Source organism: Globicephala melas, chromosome 13, assembly GCF_963455315.2.
Source record: "Globicephala melas chromosome 13, mGloMel1.2, whole genome shotgun sequence".
In the NCBI taxonomy this organism is placed as follows: Eukaryota; Metazoa; Chordata; class Mammalia; order Artiodactyla; family Delphinidae; genus Globicephala; species Globicephala melas.
This window is the reverse complement of record NC_083326.1, coordinates 81,271,322-81,288,620: the sequence shown is the minus strand read 5'-3', so window position 1 is coordinate 81,288,620 and position 17,299 is coordinate 81,271,322. Positions and strand designations below refer to the sequence as shown.

Sequence of the window (17,299 nt, the reverse complement as noted above, 5' to 3'; positions counted from 1 at the left end):
CGCGTGCGCAGAAGTAGTTGGCTGAAAAAGAAGGTTGGGATTCTGGCGAGGTCTGGTTGCCCTGGTGATAACGGACAACCGTAACACTGCATCCCTCAGCCGCGTGCCTCGGTCCTTTATTTGCGTACTGATGTTTGACCTATATGGTGACCCTCGAGATTTACAAATTTGCAGAGGATCTGGATACTGAGGTGGAAGGCACCTTCCGTTTTAGAGGGAAGGTATACTTCCTTTCCGTGACGCATCCCTTCCACAAAAAGATGCAAACGTACAAACGCTCAATCAACTAAAGGACTCCCGCCCCTCCCCCAACTTAACTCCAGGATCGTGGATCTGCCCTCCCCGCTCTCCCGAAGCTGTTCGGGCAGTGTCCGGACTTCATCGGAGGGGGCTGGAATCCGGCGTCTGCCTCTTCACCCCCAGTATTGCCCTGCTTGACGCACGCGTGCTGACAGGGGAGGGGAAAGGGGAAAGCTTCTCCCGCACATAGCTCGCGGTCAGGGCACACGGGAGGAGATGCCCGGCCAGGGTCCAGTGTCCGAGTGGACGGAGTGCAGTTCTTCCACAGAGCCGCCCACAGGGGCCAGGGCCGAGGGTGGCGGCGGCGGGTGAGGCTGCGGGGCCCTGAGGGGTTTGGGAAGATGGCGATCAGCCCCGGGTCGTGATCCCCGGGTAGAGGAGTGGGTAGGAGCAGGCTGCTCCAGTAGACTGGTCCCCAATGTACTGAAGTGAGAGGAAGAGAGAACCTTTGTTGTGGCCGCGATGGGAAATATGGAAGCCGACTCAGTTTAGGGGAAGGGCTTCAGAGGGAAGCTTAGGAAGAGGGTTGGTGCAATGACTGACTAAACGCGGTGACTGCGACAGTCGCCTGGGTGCCTCTTCTGCCCCAGGGGGCGCTACGAAATCTGCTGGCAATTTTGCGGTCTGGTCAACGTACTTCTACAAAAAAGGGGTTGGCGGTGTGGGGTTGGGGGGTTGGGGGGCACCAAGGGAACAGAGGTTCAAAGAAGCGCTTCCAAGTCAAATCATTTCCCTGTGTGTGACATTAGCCACCTTTATGTCAAATTGGGATTCATAATCTGTAATGAGACAGATGACTCTGAATCTTAGAGACACCTTGATTTTAACATTTTCTTCACTCAGTAGTTCCTTTTTCATAAATCCATTTCATTTTGAGCAGGTTTTTACTATTATTTCCTGGATGCTGAAGACAATTAGTTGCTGAAGTTACTGCTGTGGGCAGTACCTCCTTATCCCTTGCATGAGTTATTCCCTAAAAGTGAGAATTGCCCGGTGTTCCTCTGAAGCCCACCGTCATGGCTCCTGCTGCACCCATGGCCATGTTTTTTTAAAAAAATAAATGTATTTGTGGATTTAGGATTTCTAAAGATAGGATGGGGTTGTGTGTTTCTTTTCTGTTTGTCACAGTGCTTGGCAAAGTTCTGGATCCCAGTATCTCAGGGGATCAATGAATTCTTGGTCATTGAATAAATTGCAGGAAGAGGAAAAGGGGAGTATTTGTCAATTTGAGAAAAGAAAAAATGAACTTGTACAAAATTAGCAACATTCCAGACCAACTTATCAGTTCCAGTTCACCTTAAATTACATACAATAAATTACTTTATTAAAAATAAAGGAAGAAAATATCATGAATAGCACAGAAGCCCAAACAACTTTATTGAGCTCGGTGTAGGAATTAGATTAGGTGGCTATAAAAGTAAAGCCAAATCTGGCTTACAGTAAATCCTTTACAGAATGGTAAAAATCTCAGATAACCCACTTTGAAGAAGCCTGGAGTCATTAGAATATAACCAGAATTACAGGAGAAGATTTGCAAGACATTATTATCTGATGGAAACATGAAAAGTAAAAAGCATCTGCAATACTGTCCTTTTTTCATTTAAAATACTTTCTTTAATGCTTATAAAGCTGTCAATTATTACATATTATTTACATCCCTTTTTTTTTTTAAACAGATCAGCTGGATATTCTTATTACCAGAATTCCAAAGGTATTGGTGAGTAGAGCATATAAAGCAGATAATATGTATCAGTAATATGGCTCAGAGAAGCCAGTTTTGCTATAACTACTCACACAATGGAATTTTAAAAAGTCTTCATTAGCATCCTTGGTAAACTCTTTAAGATTTTCAAACAACAATCCAGCAGGTTCTTTGTCTCCTGTTAAGATATCTCACATCAAAAGAATACTTCAAAATTGCAATGAATCTGAAAAGAACTGTGTTTATAACCGATGTTGGTTGAAAAGGACAGAACACAACCTGGGGTTTATACACAGGTTGAAGGAAAAAATTCTAAATTGTTCAACTTCAAAGAACATAAAATATTTCTCAATGCTGCTATTTTCCTCTCACTTGAAGTAAAGGATAGAGCTGCTGGAGGTAAGAGGTTAAGACAGGCCCCCAAGACCTCTCACTAATTTTTTGAGGGGAGCAATTTCAATTCAGTGATATATAAACCTGAATTCACTTTGCTTTTCCTTGGAAAATTTATAGTCCTAACAGTTACCTAGGAAAAACACACACATATCTGCGTGTATATACATATATATCACTATTTATTTTATATACATGTGGTTGTTTTAAAATGGAATTGCTGAATCATGGCAATTCTGTTTGCTTTTTTTGAGGAACCGCCATACTGTTTCCACAGCAGCTGCATCATTTTATTCAATATATTCCCACCAGCAGTGCGCAGGGCTCCAATTTCTCCATATCCCAGCTAACACTTGTTTTCTGTTTTTTTGATGATAGTCATCCTTATGGGTATTAAGTGATATCTCACTGTGATTTTTATTTGCATTTCCCTAATAATTAGTGGTAGTGAGCATCTTTTCATGTGTTTATTAGCCATTTGTATATCTTCTTTGGAGACATCCAAAGTCTATTCAAGCCCTTTGCCAATTTTCAATTGGGTTCTTTGTTGCGTTTAACTATTATTATTATTGTTTTATTTTTTATTTTTTTTAGAAGATGAAACCCCCTTGATGGCAGTTTCTCTTTTTAAAAAAATTATTATTATTATTATTTTTTTTTTTTTTTGCGGTACGCGGGCCTCTCACTGTTGTGGCCTCTCCCGTTGCGGAGCACAGGCTCCGGACGCGCAGGCTCAACGGCCATGGCTCACGGGCCCAGCCGCTCCGCGGCATGTGGGATTTTCCCGGACCAGGGCACGAACCCGCGTCCCCTGCATTGGCAGGCGGCCTCTCAACCACTGCGCCACCAGGGAAGCCCTAAATTATTATTAATTAATTAATTTATGGCTGTGTTGGGTCTTTGTTGCTGCGCGCGGGCTTTCTCTAGTTGCAGCGAGTGGGGGTTACTCTTTCCTGCCATGCGTGGGCTTCTCACTGCTATGGCTTCTCTTGTTGCGGAGCACAGGCTCTAGGCGCGCAGGCTCAGTAGTTGTGGCGCATGGGCTTAGCTGCTCCACGGCATGTGGAATCATGCCGGACCAAGGATTGAACCCGTGTCCCCTGCATTGGCAGGTGGATTCTTAACCACTGCGCCAACAGGGAAGTCCCTAAAGCTCTTCATTTTAACACTGCCTCATTAAAGGGATAAAATGTGTGTTATTCTATCTTGAGTCTAATGCAGAATAGAATTTCGAAACTATATACTGAAGGCAAATGAATGATAAAATATTTTTGAAAATCTTTAAAGCACAAATCCTGCATGTATATTCCTGTTTAGTATGGTCTGACATACAATAAACTAAAGAAATAAGTTACTGTCAACATTTTGCATCTCAGCTGAGTTCAAAATAATTTTGTCCATATGTAATGATTATATATCATTATATATAGTAAATATTTATAAATATCTTAGATTTTTGTGTGCTCTAAAACCAAATGGCATATCATAATGTCTCTTCAGATTTAACAGTCTGACTCATACTGGTATTCCAGGATAATCAATGACACATGTAAATAGATGGATCTTAATAATTAATTTGTTAAACTTATCTTTGCTTATGAAATTCACATAATAATGTCCTTGCCTACAGATAGATTCAAAGATGGACACAAAATGAACTCACACATAGCCATGCTGCAAGAGTTATGGAAAACGCCTCAAGTTCAAACAATTCACATCCCTAAGTCAATGACAGAGACATCCTTTCTAAAGGTATGCTAACCAAATACCAATACTTTATTTAAATACCGATAGTCTTTGTATTCAGAGCTGAACTTTTTATTGAAGATAAGCTAGTTAGAGGGTAAGGCACTGTAGAAGACAAGTACACCCAGCACATTGTCTAGGAGTCCATAAATATCTGCTGGGTAAACTCATGAGTGAATGCAAGGATTTTATCATTATAGATTCCCTATCATAAGAGTTCTTTCAGGGTTTTATGATACTTTGGATCTAATGTACCTTTACTCAGGAAGCTCAGTGCCAAGCACAAAGATGCTTGAGGAAAGTTCCACTCTAGAGACAGAAACCCAACCTCATAAGGATTTTGCTCAAGGACCACAAAATTAAAAGCAAGTAAGTAAAGAAAATGGCAATAAACACTTCATAACTGTTGACCCGTATTACCCATTAAAGATCATAGCTGGCAGAAGTACCCTCTCTAGAGCAATATAAATTAGGGTTACTAAAGATCTGTGCAAACTGATGTTATTTCTGACCAACATTTAATATTTTCTCTGCATTTATTATCTATTCAGTTCAGTAAATCTTGTGTTTGTATGTATATACACATGCATATATAGTGGAGTCTTGCATTTTAGGTGAGCGTTAACTTCTAAAATCAGCAAGTACAGTGAAAATCTTAGTCAAAATTACTTATATGACTGGGACTTCCCTGGTGGTCCAGTGATTAAGACGCCATACTTCCACTGCAGGGGGCACAGGTTTGATCCCAGGTCAGGAACTAAGATCCCACATGCCGCTAGGCACGGCCAAAAAAAAAAAATTACCTATATAAGAGACCAACAGACTACCCTCAGTCTGTCCAACACCGAGAGTTATTCTTCTGGTGCTAGAAAAGACTGTTTCTAAGACTAGAGTAATTGTGTTTCTTTTAGGTACCACTTTTGAGGTACCACCTCAAACATCATATTCAGAAGGCAAGATGCCTACACTCACTGAGAGGCACATGGGAACTAAGACTCATTGACAGACAGCAGATTCACACTTTCCTTATTCTTCTAGGGCAGTGTTTCTCAAACCCAGTGGGCATCTGAATCACTCGAGTGGAAATGGCAAACAGAGTCACTTGTACTATTTAAATGGCCATTTCTTTCTCTCTTAATTTTTTGGCCAAATGAACATTCTATCCTTTCAGATATGGAATATTGCCAACCTCTGTTCTACAATGCAGCCTATAAATCTTGTTTTGTCTTCTAGCATCCAGACCTCACCTTAGGCCAGAAGCGTTACCTGTGCAGCATTGCTAAGATCTATAATGCAAACTATCTGAGGACGTTAATGAAGAGGCAGTACATGCATGTGACCCAGCACAGCTCACAAAAACCAGGCAGGTGCACCTCCAGGTAGTTTCTCACTAGTTCTCACAAGAAACAAGAGGGTGTTCTAACAGAGGTGATTTGTGTGACAGGTGTCCTCACTCATCACAGGAGCCACCTCAGTTCTCGTTACTCACAGAAGCAGCATTACCCCTGCACTACATGGCGACACCAGCTGGAGAGAGAGGACTCGGGGCCTTCTAACATTGCAGCTGCATCTGCACCTGAGATGATCATACAGCATTCCCTTTGGCAACCAGTGAGAAACAAAGAAAGGTTTGTTTCCTACTCTTTAAGAGAAAAATGTACCCCTCAATTTTATTTGAGCTAAATGACATTAAATCTTGTGTTCCCTAATATGTTCACTTTATTAAATTCAGAATAGGTTGGACAAAAAGCACAAAAGAATGCTATCTTATAGTCTCTTTACTGAGCTGACTGGGATATGTTACTGTTTTCAGAACTTTGTGGAATTGTAAAAATTTCGATCAGCTAAAGATATGGAAGACTGCCCTTTTAAATGATTCCCACTCAAATTTAAAATAATACAAACACTTTCAAAAGGAGAAGCATATGGTGGCTTATGCACAGGGGAATACTATAAACAAAAAAGGAAAAAGGAAAAAAGAGATTAAGATGCCTGATTATTCAACCTGCGCTACAATCGTTAGCTTTGCATCTCAGGGTTAGTATGTCACGGGAGAATTCAGGGTCTGAAAGGGTCTCTTTGGTGATGCCGGCAGCTTAATAAAAAGAACATATATGGTCTTCCACATGCATTTGGCAGCTGTTCACTGTGCTGGTTCCAATTAAGATGCTTCTCTTTCTTACAGTTTAAAAACTGGATATGCATCTAAAACAAGATGTAAGTCGCTGAAGATTTTTAGAAAACCAGGCAGACTGTTCATGCAATCAGGTAAATGTGGAATTCTTAATATATGCATTTTTAAAGATGTCATGCTAAAAAATATTAAACCCAATATAGTTCCATTTCTATTAGAGAAGACATTAAAAAAATTTAGAACGTGACTTGCTTATATTGCTCCAAACAAAACTAAACATGAGGGCTTCCCTGGTGGCGCAGTGGTTGAGAGTCCGCCTGCCGATGCAGGGGACATGGGTTCATGCCCCGGTCCGGGAAGATCCCACATGCCGCGGAGTGGCTAGGCCCGTGAGCCATGCGCGTCCGGAGCCTGTGCTCCGCAACGAGAGAGGCCACAACAGTGAGAGGCCCGCGTACCGCAAAAAAAAACAAACAAAAACTAAACATGAAATCGATTTCTGCTTTCATTTAAAAGAACACACTGCTCAGGGACTCCTGCATGCAGGATCTTAGTTCCCCAACCAGGGATCGAACTCATTCCCCCTGCAGTGGAAGCACAGAATCGTAACCTATGGACCACCAGGGAAGTCCCCAGACAGCAATATTTTGTATAGAATCAAATAGTTAACAAAGGGCTATATCACCTATACCATTTTGTTTAATATTCAAACCAGTGGAAACAAACCAATTATTATTATCAAAATTTTACAGAGCAACTCAGACAAATCCACATTTGGGAAGGATCAGCATAAAGGATCCTTCTACCACAAGTACAGAATATCACAAAATGAAAAAGGCAAGAGAAAGACTGAATGCTCAGAAATATTCCTCAGAATTGATAAAGTGGAAAGGATTAAGTGGAAGTTAAATAATTTCCTAGTTACTACCACAGTGAGTAGGGAAGTTGGTAGGAAACAGGGAACTTAGGCCTTCTGAACCCATATCCCACTGCTGTATGACAGCACCACTCAGCTCTGCTGTAAGTACCATACCATGCCTATCCAAGAAATGAGGGAAATGGCAGGGGAGAAGGTAAGTCTGGTTCCAAAAAGAACAGCTGGAGGAAACCACAGATAGAGGAAAAGTCCCCATGGTCCCCCAAGAGAAAAGAAATGAGAAGGAACTTAAGGAAAACAGAGAATACTGAAGCTATAACTTCCCCCAGTCAAAAGATTTTGAAAAGCAATGGGAAAATAGGACTTAGTAACAGAGAATTTGCTATACAATAACTTGGCTAGAATATAGTACTGGGCATCTTATTTTAAAAAATAAGAGATTTAGGGGGAGTGGGAGATAATCAAATTTTGAAAATTGCAATTTGTTTTTGCCAAAGGCTTATTAAAAAAGTAGGTCATTTTGAAGGTTGTTCTTGTATACAAATCTCAATTTTCAGGATGAAATACTTTATTTCCAAAACAGACATTATAAACTCTTATTTTTTCCTTCAGTTTCCATAAATGATTCTGAATCATACATGAATGAAGAAAAAAAGGAAGATGATTTGCTAAATAAGTGTATGCAATCAATGTCAATTGAAGAACACGGAGAACATCTGATGCTAACTTGACAATCTTGAGTATTGGTGATGTGCCAAAGGTGGGGGGAAGGGATTGTGAATCGTGTCCTCTCTACATTCAGTATTGTTATTCACCACTAAGTCATTAAGTAATTTTAGTTTGTTCAGAAACTTTTACTACCATGTAAATGGTTTGATGTAGTTCCATGTACGAATATTTTGTGTAATAAAATTTGTGTGAAATATATGCGTGTAGTCCTAGCTAGGTACAATTAAAATTCTTCTTGTCACCTAAAACTGAATTATTCTTCTTTAAATCTGAAAAATACATTGTATAATTCTGTTTACAGTAAGTCCTAAAATAGCAACATTAGAATATCCTGGAAATATTTTCCAAATCAGGCTGAGGAAAACTCTGAATATCCTGATATAGAATAGCATTTGATAGAGGTAACATCCTGGCTTGCTCAATAAATATTATCTGCTTGAACACAAGTTAAAAATGGAAATATCAATTTGCCCTATTTTATGAAAATTGCCAAACACTTGGACTCTTAAACTAGATTTAAGTTGGGAATAGTTGTATTAATGAAAGGATTGTTCACATTACATTTTTGCTCTAGTGTGCTTGCCTTCTAAATGTTTTAGAACATTAGTGTTTTAAATTTTTATTTTTTTAAATTTTAACTTTTTGAGGTATAGTTGATATACAATATTATGTAAGTTGCAGGTGTACAACATAGTGATTCACAATTTTTAAAGGTTATACTCCATTTATAGTTATTGTAAAATATTGGCTATATTCTTTGTGATGTATAATATATCCTTGTAGCTTATTTATTTATACATAATAGTTTGTACCTCTTGATCCTCTACCCTATCTTGCCTCTCCCCAGTTCCCTCTCCCCACTGGTAACCACTAGTTTGTTCTCTACATCTGTGTTTCCTTTTCGTTATATTCACTAGTTTAGTTTTTAGATTCCACATATAAGTGATATCATACAGTAATTTGTCTTGCTCTATCTGACTTATTTCACTTAGCATAATACCCTCCAAGTCCATCCATATTGTTGCAAATGGCAAAATTTCACTTTTTTATGACTAATATTACACTGTGTATGTACGTATGTACGTGTGTACATACACACACACACATACACACCACATCGTCTTTATCCACTCTTCTGTTGATGGACCCTTAGGTTGTTTTCATATCTTGGCAATTGTAAATAATGTTGCTATGAACACTGGAGTGCACGTATCTTTTCAAATTACACAGTAGTGTTTAAAAAAATTTTTTTGTTAAAACGTAAAGAATAGGGCACTTAAAAGCAACAGTCTGAAGAATCACTGATGATTTACTATGTCAATATGGTATTCTATTTAGTTAATAAAATCTGAGTCCAACATTATGACCTAGAACGTTTTAAGAAAGAGCTCTGAAAGGTCATCTCATCTACCTTATCACTGTAACACTTGTCTGCAGTTTCATTTGGCCTCTTATTTTCATAAGTTTTAAAAATTAAAACACAGTTTATCAAGAAAGTATAAATGAAAGGTAACTGTTTATTACTGGAGAAGAGAAGAATGTATACAAGAAAATCTAGATTCTTTCTCCTCATGCACTACTTTGGTAGTAAAGTTCCAAATATCAACTATGAAGATATTTACAAGGATAAATTTTTCTTAACATGTGACCATTTACTGTGTGGTGGATGTTTTTTCATAGAAATCATATACTTAAACTAAATATAATCTTATAGTTTACAAGAAGCTTAGAACATTGTATTAACAGAAGACGAGATTACATTTTACTGCAAAATATTATAAAAGTGATACAATTTTGTGGCTCTTAAACATTTAATTACTTGAGTTGAACAGGGGAATGGAAAAAAAAAAAAGCCCAACAGAAATATCATCAGGACACGCCTCGCTTTAAGATTTTTTGTATTCAATTCGTTCTACTTTCACGTCATCTCCAATTAGCTGATACACATAAGTGACAACTGTAGAAGCCTGGATATCCATCAACACAAATGAAGGAATAATGTTTCTGGAAGAAAATATAAATAATGTCAGTGTTTTGTACTAAAAAGCAGTAGCACTATAAATTTCAATTTAGGATGACAATTTGGATTCAAGGAGAAATCTGGTTGTTAGACATATTAAAAAGAATAATCACCAATAGAAGATTGCCAAAAAGGCTATAATTATTTAAATAATCACATTTCTCTTTTATGAAATGTCACTTGTACAATTATTAACTTTATGAAACCCCCAAATTCCCAAATTGCATACTACTTACGTTTCCAAGGCATTATATGCTCCAGTGGCAGAACCTGGATTAATGTAGAATTTATTTTCATGCTCAAATGCTTCAAATTTATGTGTGTGTCCTGAAATAAGAATATCCACATCAAACTGCCTCTGCAACAGGGCTAAGCTGGCCATATCTCCCCATGGAATAACTTGATGTCCATGGATCAAACCAATTTTGAACTGCCCAACAGTTACAACTTTCTGTTCTGGATAATTCAGATTCTAAAATATGAAATAGACATAAGAAAAACAAATATTTTAGAGACATAGAGGTTTAAAAAATAACCTTCTTAAATATTCAATCTCATATGGGTGTTTTACTACAATGCTCCACAACCAACATATTTGTTAAATATTTGATTTCTTCTCAATCTCTAAGGCTGCAACGGTGCTCAAAACATAATTTACTTTAGGTAAACTGGAACTTATCATGCAATCCCTTTGTTGAGTTTTTTTTTTTATAGGATGAGTTCTTTTCGGCTTTCTGTAAAGGATAATTCCCCCAAATTTATGTTTCCTTTATTTAAGAATCCAAGGAATATGACCTGTAAGCTAGGATATGTTCAAATTATATCCCAGGTTTTAATAGTTACATAGATGGCTTAAAATAATAATGGTAGTTAAACTTATGTAGCACTTAGTATGAACCAGGCACTATTCTAAGAAGTTTATAAATATCAACCTATGTAATAATTACAAACAATCCTAAGAGGTAGATTCTATTATGACTCCCATTTTATGGATGAGGAAACTGAGGCACAGAGAGGTGAAAATAACTTGCCTAGGAGCACACGTTATTAAGTGTGTGAGCCAAGATCCAAACCCTGGTAGTATGGCTCCAGGGTCAAGCAAAAAATTTAATTCTTGCTACTGAAACTATCTTTAGCATATCATAAACAGAACCCCTAATATATTTTTAACAAATGGCAAACATATACTCGAATTATTGACAAGATGTCTGCCCCTTCCCTTCTCATCCCCCCACCCCACTTTTCACTTTCATGCCACCTCTAGTTTATTCAAACTTAAAACCAAAAAAAAAAAGCACCAGTGAATTTAAATAGTTTATGAAAAAGCTTATATTCCTAGGAATAAAAAATAAAATTTTCATACTAGAATCAGGTTTATTAAGCTATGTCATACAATGTTAGCACTGTCATGGGTCTTAAAAATCATCTATTTCAATCATATTTACATAGTAGGGAACTAAGAAAGAGGATGTAACTTGCCTAAAATCTCATTATTAATTAATGGGCAAAGTTGGAACTCCAGAACTCCTTATTTTTCCTTTAAAGTTAGGTTTATTGAGGTAAAATTTACGTACAGGAAAATTACCCTTTTTGGTATACAATTCAAGGAGTTTTGACAAATGCATACAGTTGTGTAAGCACTGCCACAGTAAGATATAGAAAAGTCTATCCCCTCCTCAAAACTCCCTCATGCCTGCTTATAGTTAACCTTTGAGATAGGGAGCCATGGCAGGGTTTTCAGCAGAGAAGTGATGTAATCTTACTTCACCTAGAAAGGATCACTCTGGTTGCTACGTGGAGAATAAACTGTGCAGGGAGCAAGGATAGAGTCAGGAAGCTGGAACACAGTAAAGTGATAAGTAGCTTGGAACAGGGTAGCAGAGGTGGTGGCGGGGTAAGTTCCTGACAAAAACTTTTTAAACTAAATGATAGTACTACAAAAAATATTGACAAAACCATATCAATTTAATTAGAACAAGTATGTAATATGTTTATTAAGTAGTCTAAAATCAGTGATTTTCAAACTGTAAGGGAGGGGTATGTGTAATAATTTTACATTGGAAAACTAAAAAAAAAAAAAAAAAAAGCAAAAAAAACCTTAACAGTTGAGAAACTCTGGTCTCAAAAATAAACCTTATATATATAAAAATCAAGAAAAGGAAATATTTAATTAATATATAATCAACACAACAGGAAAAAAAAAGGAAAGGGAATATTTGGGAAGGGAAAGGGAAGTACATCACCTCATCGAAGTCTCCTCTCACAATATGAACATCACCAGCCAGAGTCTTGAGATAGTCATAACTCTCTTTGGTACAAAGGTTTCCAGTGCAGAGAATGTGCTGAATCTTTCCTGGCACCAGCAGTTTTTTGAATTTAGCTGGCAAACTGTTGCACCGGTGTGGGATGTGCAGGTCTCCTAATACCAACACCAACTTTAAAGTGTCAAGGTGAGAAAAGGTGTAATGTTAAACATGATTTCAAAACAAGATATTCTCCTCCCATAAGTCCTCTTTTAAATTAAACTAATCAGAGATTCCAAAACCCAAAAGAGCAGAAGTTACTCACATAGTTCCTATCATGACCACTTAAACACACATATGATTCTAAATCAATCTTCGTTTATTTGGGTCATAAATAGGCGTGCACACAATACAGGTAATCATTCTATTTATCAAGAATAAAATCAAGCTTTCTAAAGCGATTCATTCAGAGACCTATAAATTACACTCAAAAAAATTGAAAAATGAAAAATATACTACCAGGCCCTATGGAATTTGATATGGTAATTCATATTTCTGCAGTTTTAATGTAAAACATCATATATTGATTCCAGGGATGTTAATAAAAAGAATGGTTAAAATTATAGAGGAAAAAAAGTTAATTCTATAATTTACTAGACTGACAACTATTTGGAGGAACAGTAGCCAAAATTTACAATCTTTGTTACTTAAAATATTAACTATACATTGCAGAGGAATAAAAACAGCCTATGTTGCAAAGAGTTTCAATAGGGCAAACATGTGCTTCTGAACTATAATTTTGTTATCTTCTCTTTCCTTCATCATTAGAAATCCTGACTGTCATATTTTTGTTTAGATCAAATTGTCTATGTATCCTCAGTTTAGTTCCCAAACTTAAAATAACATATCAATCTTTCATGTGCATTAGAGCATTAAAAAAAGAGAGAGATCAGCTAAATAAGTGATGAATTCAGCAGGAGGTGGTTTAGAGTTGGAACAATCTCAGACGACAAAACCAAATTCTGCATATAAATATAAAAGAATTAAAAAACCTCAATCCTGCAGATTTTTAATTTTAAAATTTCAAGATTTGACATATATACACCACTTAACACAATAATGTCAAAAAGATCATTTAAAAATAGTATTCGCCCTCCAAAGGACAAGAGAATCAATTTCTCCATGTCCATTGGTATAAGCACCTTCAGACGAGATCTGGCGCGTTCAGGGTGGTATGGCTGCAGACAGTATAAGCACCTTCATTCTATGACAGGATGCTTTCCCACACAGATATCCCATCCATAAATGTACATGCCCTTTAACTGGTTCTAAAGAACGCATTACTATTTTTTAATATTACCAAACATTAAATATCTAAAACAGGATAAACAGCAAAGTTTGGCCACTACAGACTTTGTAAGTTGAAATTAATCAAAACCAAAATGTGTAAAATTAAAATTATTACCACAATAAGCTTGATTCATCTTGCAACAAATATCAAAATGATTACAAAGGAAAGGAAATGTTATCAGGATATAAAGTAACTGAGGTAACACAAGGTTACAAAACTAGCTCACTTTAAAAGAAATTATTAAATAAGCTTCTTTACGAAGAGTAGTTTCAGCTGGTATTTGCTCAATGACATATTGTTTCAATCCAAATCTTAGTGGACAAAACATCTATAAAACTAAAAACCACCACATAGTTTCCACCCTCAGTGATAATCAATACAAAAGTACCTGGAGATAGAACAATCTTCATCTTTAGAGGGGGATCCCTTCAGATATGAATTGAAGTACATAGTTAATGTGGGAAGCTGGCATTTGAGAAAAAGGTAAAAAAATAGATTTCTATATTAAAAAAAAAAGAACCTCAAACTCATAAATTAAGGGTATATGTCTATAACAGGTTGAAAATGTTTGGGCCTAAAAATGAATGAGCTGTTCAATCTGAATGTGGTAGAACGAACATTAGTAAGACATGATACTTTATAATGATCTATGAGCTAAATTCTATAATGTACTGAGGATTATGCCCAAGTGTACCTAGACTATTAGCAGTCTAAAGATATAACTATGAATGGCCACACAGAAACTATTTCAAATTAGTAAGGATCCTTACTAGGACTTTGATTTCCTGCAGCTTTTTAAGTTATAGGGGGAATAGTGTCACATAACAAATACCATACTTTGAGCAGCGTCTTTGCCCAAATTCCACACTTTGGACAGTTCAGGTTAGACATAGATTACAGAGTCTTTTAAGACAGCAAAAGATCCTGGAAATGGCAGTCTTGTTAAATTCAAATAAAGAACCAACCTAATCAAAGCATAGGAATTTGGTTACTTCCTATTTGATAGACATAAAAGGGTGAAATCCCAGTAACAGCACCCAACCACCATTGTTAGTAGGAGCTAAGAGAAGAAACTTACTCTGTGCCCAGCCTTAGTGGAATGAAGAAGTTGATTGCAGACAGGGGAATGAAAAAAAAAGGGTGAAACATGACCAATGTTAAAAGAAAGCAACGAAAAGAAACAAACCAAAAAAAGAACAAAAAACTCATCGAATGAATATGCAAACAACTGTTAATGATTTCTGAGTGTTATGAAAGAAAATGTTAAAAATCAGCTTTGCTCAAAACATTACCAAAAGAACCATTTGCTGTACTATTAGATATCTCTCTCTCTCACACACACTTAAAATTTTTTCGACTTTTCCTAATCTCATTCGCCACTTTGACTCCCATCCGTTTTGTTTCCTGTTCTGTTTAGAATTTTATTTGGAAAATTCATCAGCAATAGCTTAAATGAAAGCTAACATTTTCTGGATCCTTTAGGACTAATTATTCTTCAAGTATATTGATTTTAATCCTCCTATGTTTAAAATTCTAGTAGTTGGGGGCTTCCCTGGTGGCGCAGTGGTTGAGAGTCCGCCTGCCGATGCAGGGGACGCGGGTTCGTGCCCCGGTCCGGGAAGATCCCACGTGCCGCGGAGCAGCTGGGCCCGTGAGCCATGGCCGCTGAGCCTGCGCGTCCGGAGCCTGTGCTCCGCAACGGGAGAGGCCACAACAGTGAGAGGCCCACGTACAGCAAAAAAAAAAAAAAAAAAAATTCTAGTAGTTGGAAAATTATGCTGCAGCTAGGTCATTTTGTACAGAAGATCTAACACAGCACTGTGAATACATTATCAAGTATTGGATGTACTGGATGATAAAAGCAGACACCTTCCTCCAGCTAAATCTGGACTTTCCCCACACTTGAATTTGCTGCCCATAGACTCTGGATACTACTGTATATTGAACATTTCTGGTCTCTTTTGCCAAATAAAATGCTTTTAATTGTAAAAGAATTGACTAACTCTAAATTTTGCCCAGTTCTATTTCACATGAAAAGTGATATTTCAGTACAACTACCATGAAAAAGTGTTCACCTCTCAAAAAAACTTCAGAAACATTAATATAGAAATCATGTCAGGTAATTTCATCTTCTCCCAGGGATAACTGTCTCAAAATTACTGTAAACTGGACTACTCTAATCTGGAGTCTGTTTAGAAGCAAAAATCAAAAGTGGGATTAAAGTCTCTAACATACATAAAGAAGCTAAAGAACCAGAGACCATGAATCTTTGGCTGTCACGTCTATAAGGCACCTTAAAGGCTGCTGGTCATAGAATCACGATCATCTTAAAAATGCAATAGATGTTCATCAGAGAGAGAAGTTTCTTTTCAGCAACACAAATACCAAGATCATGAGAAATCCTTTTAAAACCGTTCTTCACTTTGTAGGGGGTCAAGGGCACTTTGAAAATCTGATTACCGCTATTAGCCCTCTCTGGCAGCAGTTCCCGAGTTTTCACGTAGGCAGGCCTTGGGGTACCGATCTCCTGGGGGTGAGGGGATGATCTGGGGCAATCTGATGGACGAATGAGGTAAAGCTTCCCAAACTACTCCTTGCTGCCAACAATGACCCTTTCACCAGAAAAACGTTCCAAAACGTATTTCAAACCATTTCAAGGAGTTCGAAAACCATTAAGGAATCCTGCTCTAAAGGGTCGCAGCAGCCTGAGGAAGTAGTTCCAGCAACCCTAAAAGCTAAATCCAGTCCTTTTCAGGGCCCACTGCCACATTTCAATGGCAGCTGCACGGTATTTCAGGGGCGAAGGGGACAGCTCTTATCCACTTTCTCTAGACAGCAAACTAAATGGTAGCTTGCTTCTTCCCGTTTTGCCTCCGAGAAGCCAGCTTTCGCCACATGGGGGTGGTAACCGGTGGGTTACCTACTAGCGGGAGGGGCTTTTTGCGCGAAAGGAGCAAGGAAACGTCTGGAAGCGGCGGAGTTCCCGTGCTCCTTTCTCTGGGACGCTCGAGGCACAGGCCCAAAGGCCTTCCCCGGCTCGGGCGTGAGGGGCTCGTGACAGAAGCAGCAGCTGAAAGGGACCCTGTCCCCCCTTGGACGTCCTGTGGCTCCTGGGGCTGGGCTGCGAGGCCAGGGCTGGCCGCACCCAGAGGTGGCCGCTCTTTCCTCCCTTGTCTTTCCCCAGGCCCGGGCCCCGGCCGCGCCCGCCACGGCCTCCGGGATCGTTTAAGCCCTCGCCCAGAGACTCCCAGCGTCTCCCAACGACGCAGCACCCCAACCGAGAGGCAGGCCTCTGTCGCCGCAGCTGCCGCCCTCACCATCCTGTCACTGGGCTCCGCTCAGTCACCACAACCGCCGCCGCCCTCTCTTCCTCAGACGCCTCGACAACCCGCCCACCTCGCTCACAACCAATGAGAAGAGAAGTCGGCGAGAGACAGCTCTACGGAGGCCCGCTTAGGCTCTTCGCCGCCGTAAAGCGAAGTTGTTCTTTGGGAAATTGTGGTGGGGCGGTGGCCAAGATCGCGAAGTTTCCAAAAGCGCGGGCAACATCCGGGCGCCTGGGGCCCTCGAGCTGAGGCGCGCAGAGTGACTGACATTTTTAGGGATTGCAGTCATGCTGAAGTGCGGGATGAGCGGCAGTCAGGTGAAAGGTGCAGAGGCCTTTTTGCCTTTCTGTGTAGAAAAGGGAAAGCCTAGGGTTCATGGGGAAGTTTCCACCATCGTCTAGTTTCTTGATCTTTGCCTTTCTGCCTAGGGGCTGAGGACACAAGGCCTGGCCACAGCCGGCACCCACCCACCCACCCA

The 17,299-nt window shown here is 38.9% G+C and overlaps 2 protein-coding genes across 3 annotated transcripts; one reads left to right on the top strand and one right to left on the bottom strand.

Annotated features, from left to right (window-relative positions):
• Positions 1-293: 293 nt before the first annotated feature.
• FAM216A (family with sequence similarity 216 member A) lies at positions 294-9,745 on the top strand. 2 transcript variants are annotated; one of them, XM_030860307.2, is made up of 7 exons: positions 294-608; positions 1,977-2,011; positions 4,026-4,147; positions 5,375-5,504; positions 5,586-5,769; positions 6,327-6,409; positions 7,765-9,745. In XM_030860307.2, the coding sequence occupies exons 1-7, from the start codon at positions 517-519 to the stop codon at positions 7,881-7,883; spliced, it is 765 nt and encodes a 254-aa protein (XP_030716167.2). In that variant the 5' UTR covers positions 294-516; the 3' UTR covers positions 7,884-9,745. The 2 variants fall into 2 exon arrangements, with proteins under 2 accessions (XP_030716167.2, XP_030716166.2); XM_030860306.3 differs by having other exon boundaries at positions 299-608; positions 1,977-2,017.
• VPS29 (VPS29 retromer complex component) lies at positions 9,379-16,915 on the bottom strand. The gene is made up of 4 exons (XM_030860315.2): positions 16,813-16,915; positions 12,145-12,336; positions 10,138-10,373; positions 9,379-9,885 (listed from the first exon to the last, which is right to left on the bottom strand). The coding sequence occupies exons 1-4, from the start codon at positions 16,813-16,815 to the stop codon at positions 9,768-9,770; spliced, it is 549 nt and encodes a 182-aa protein (XP_030716175.1). The 5' UTR covers positions 16,816-16,915; the 3' UTR covers positions 9,379-9,767.
• Between the last annotated feature and the right edge of the window lie 384 nt (positions 16,916-17,299).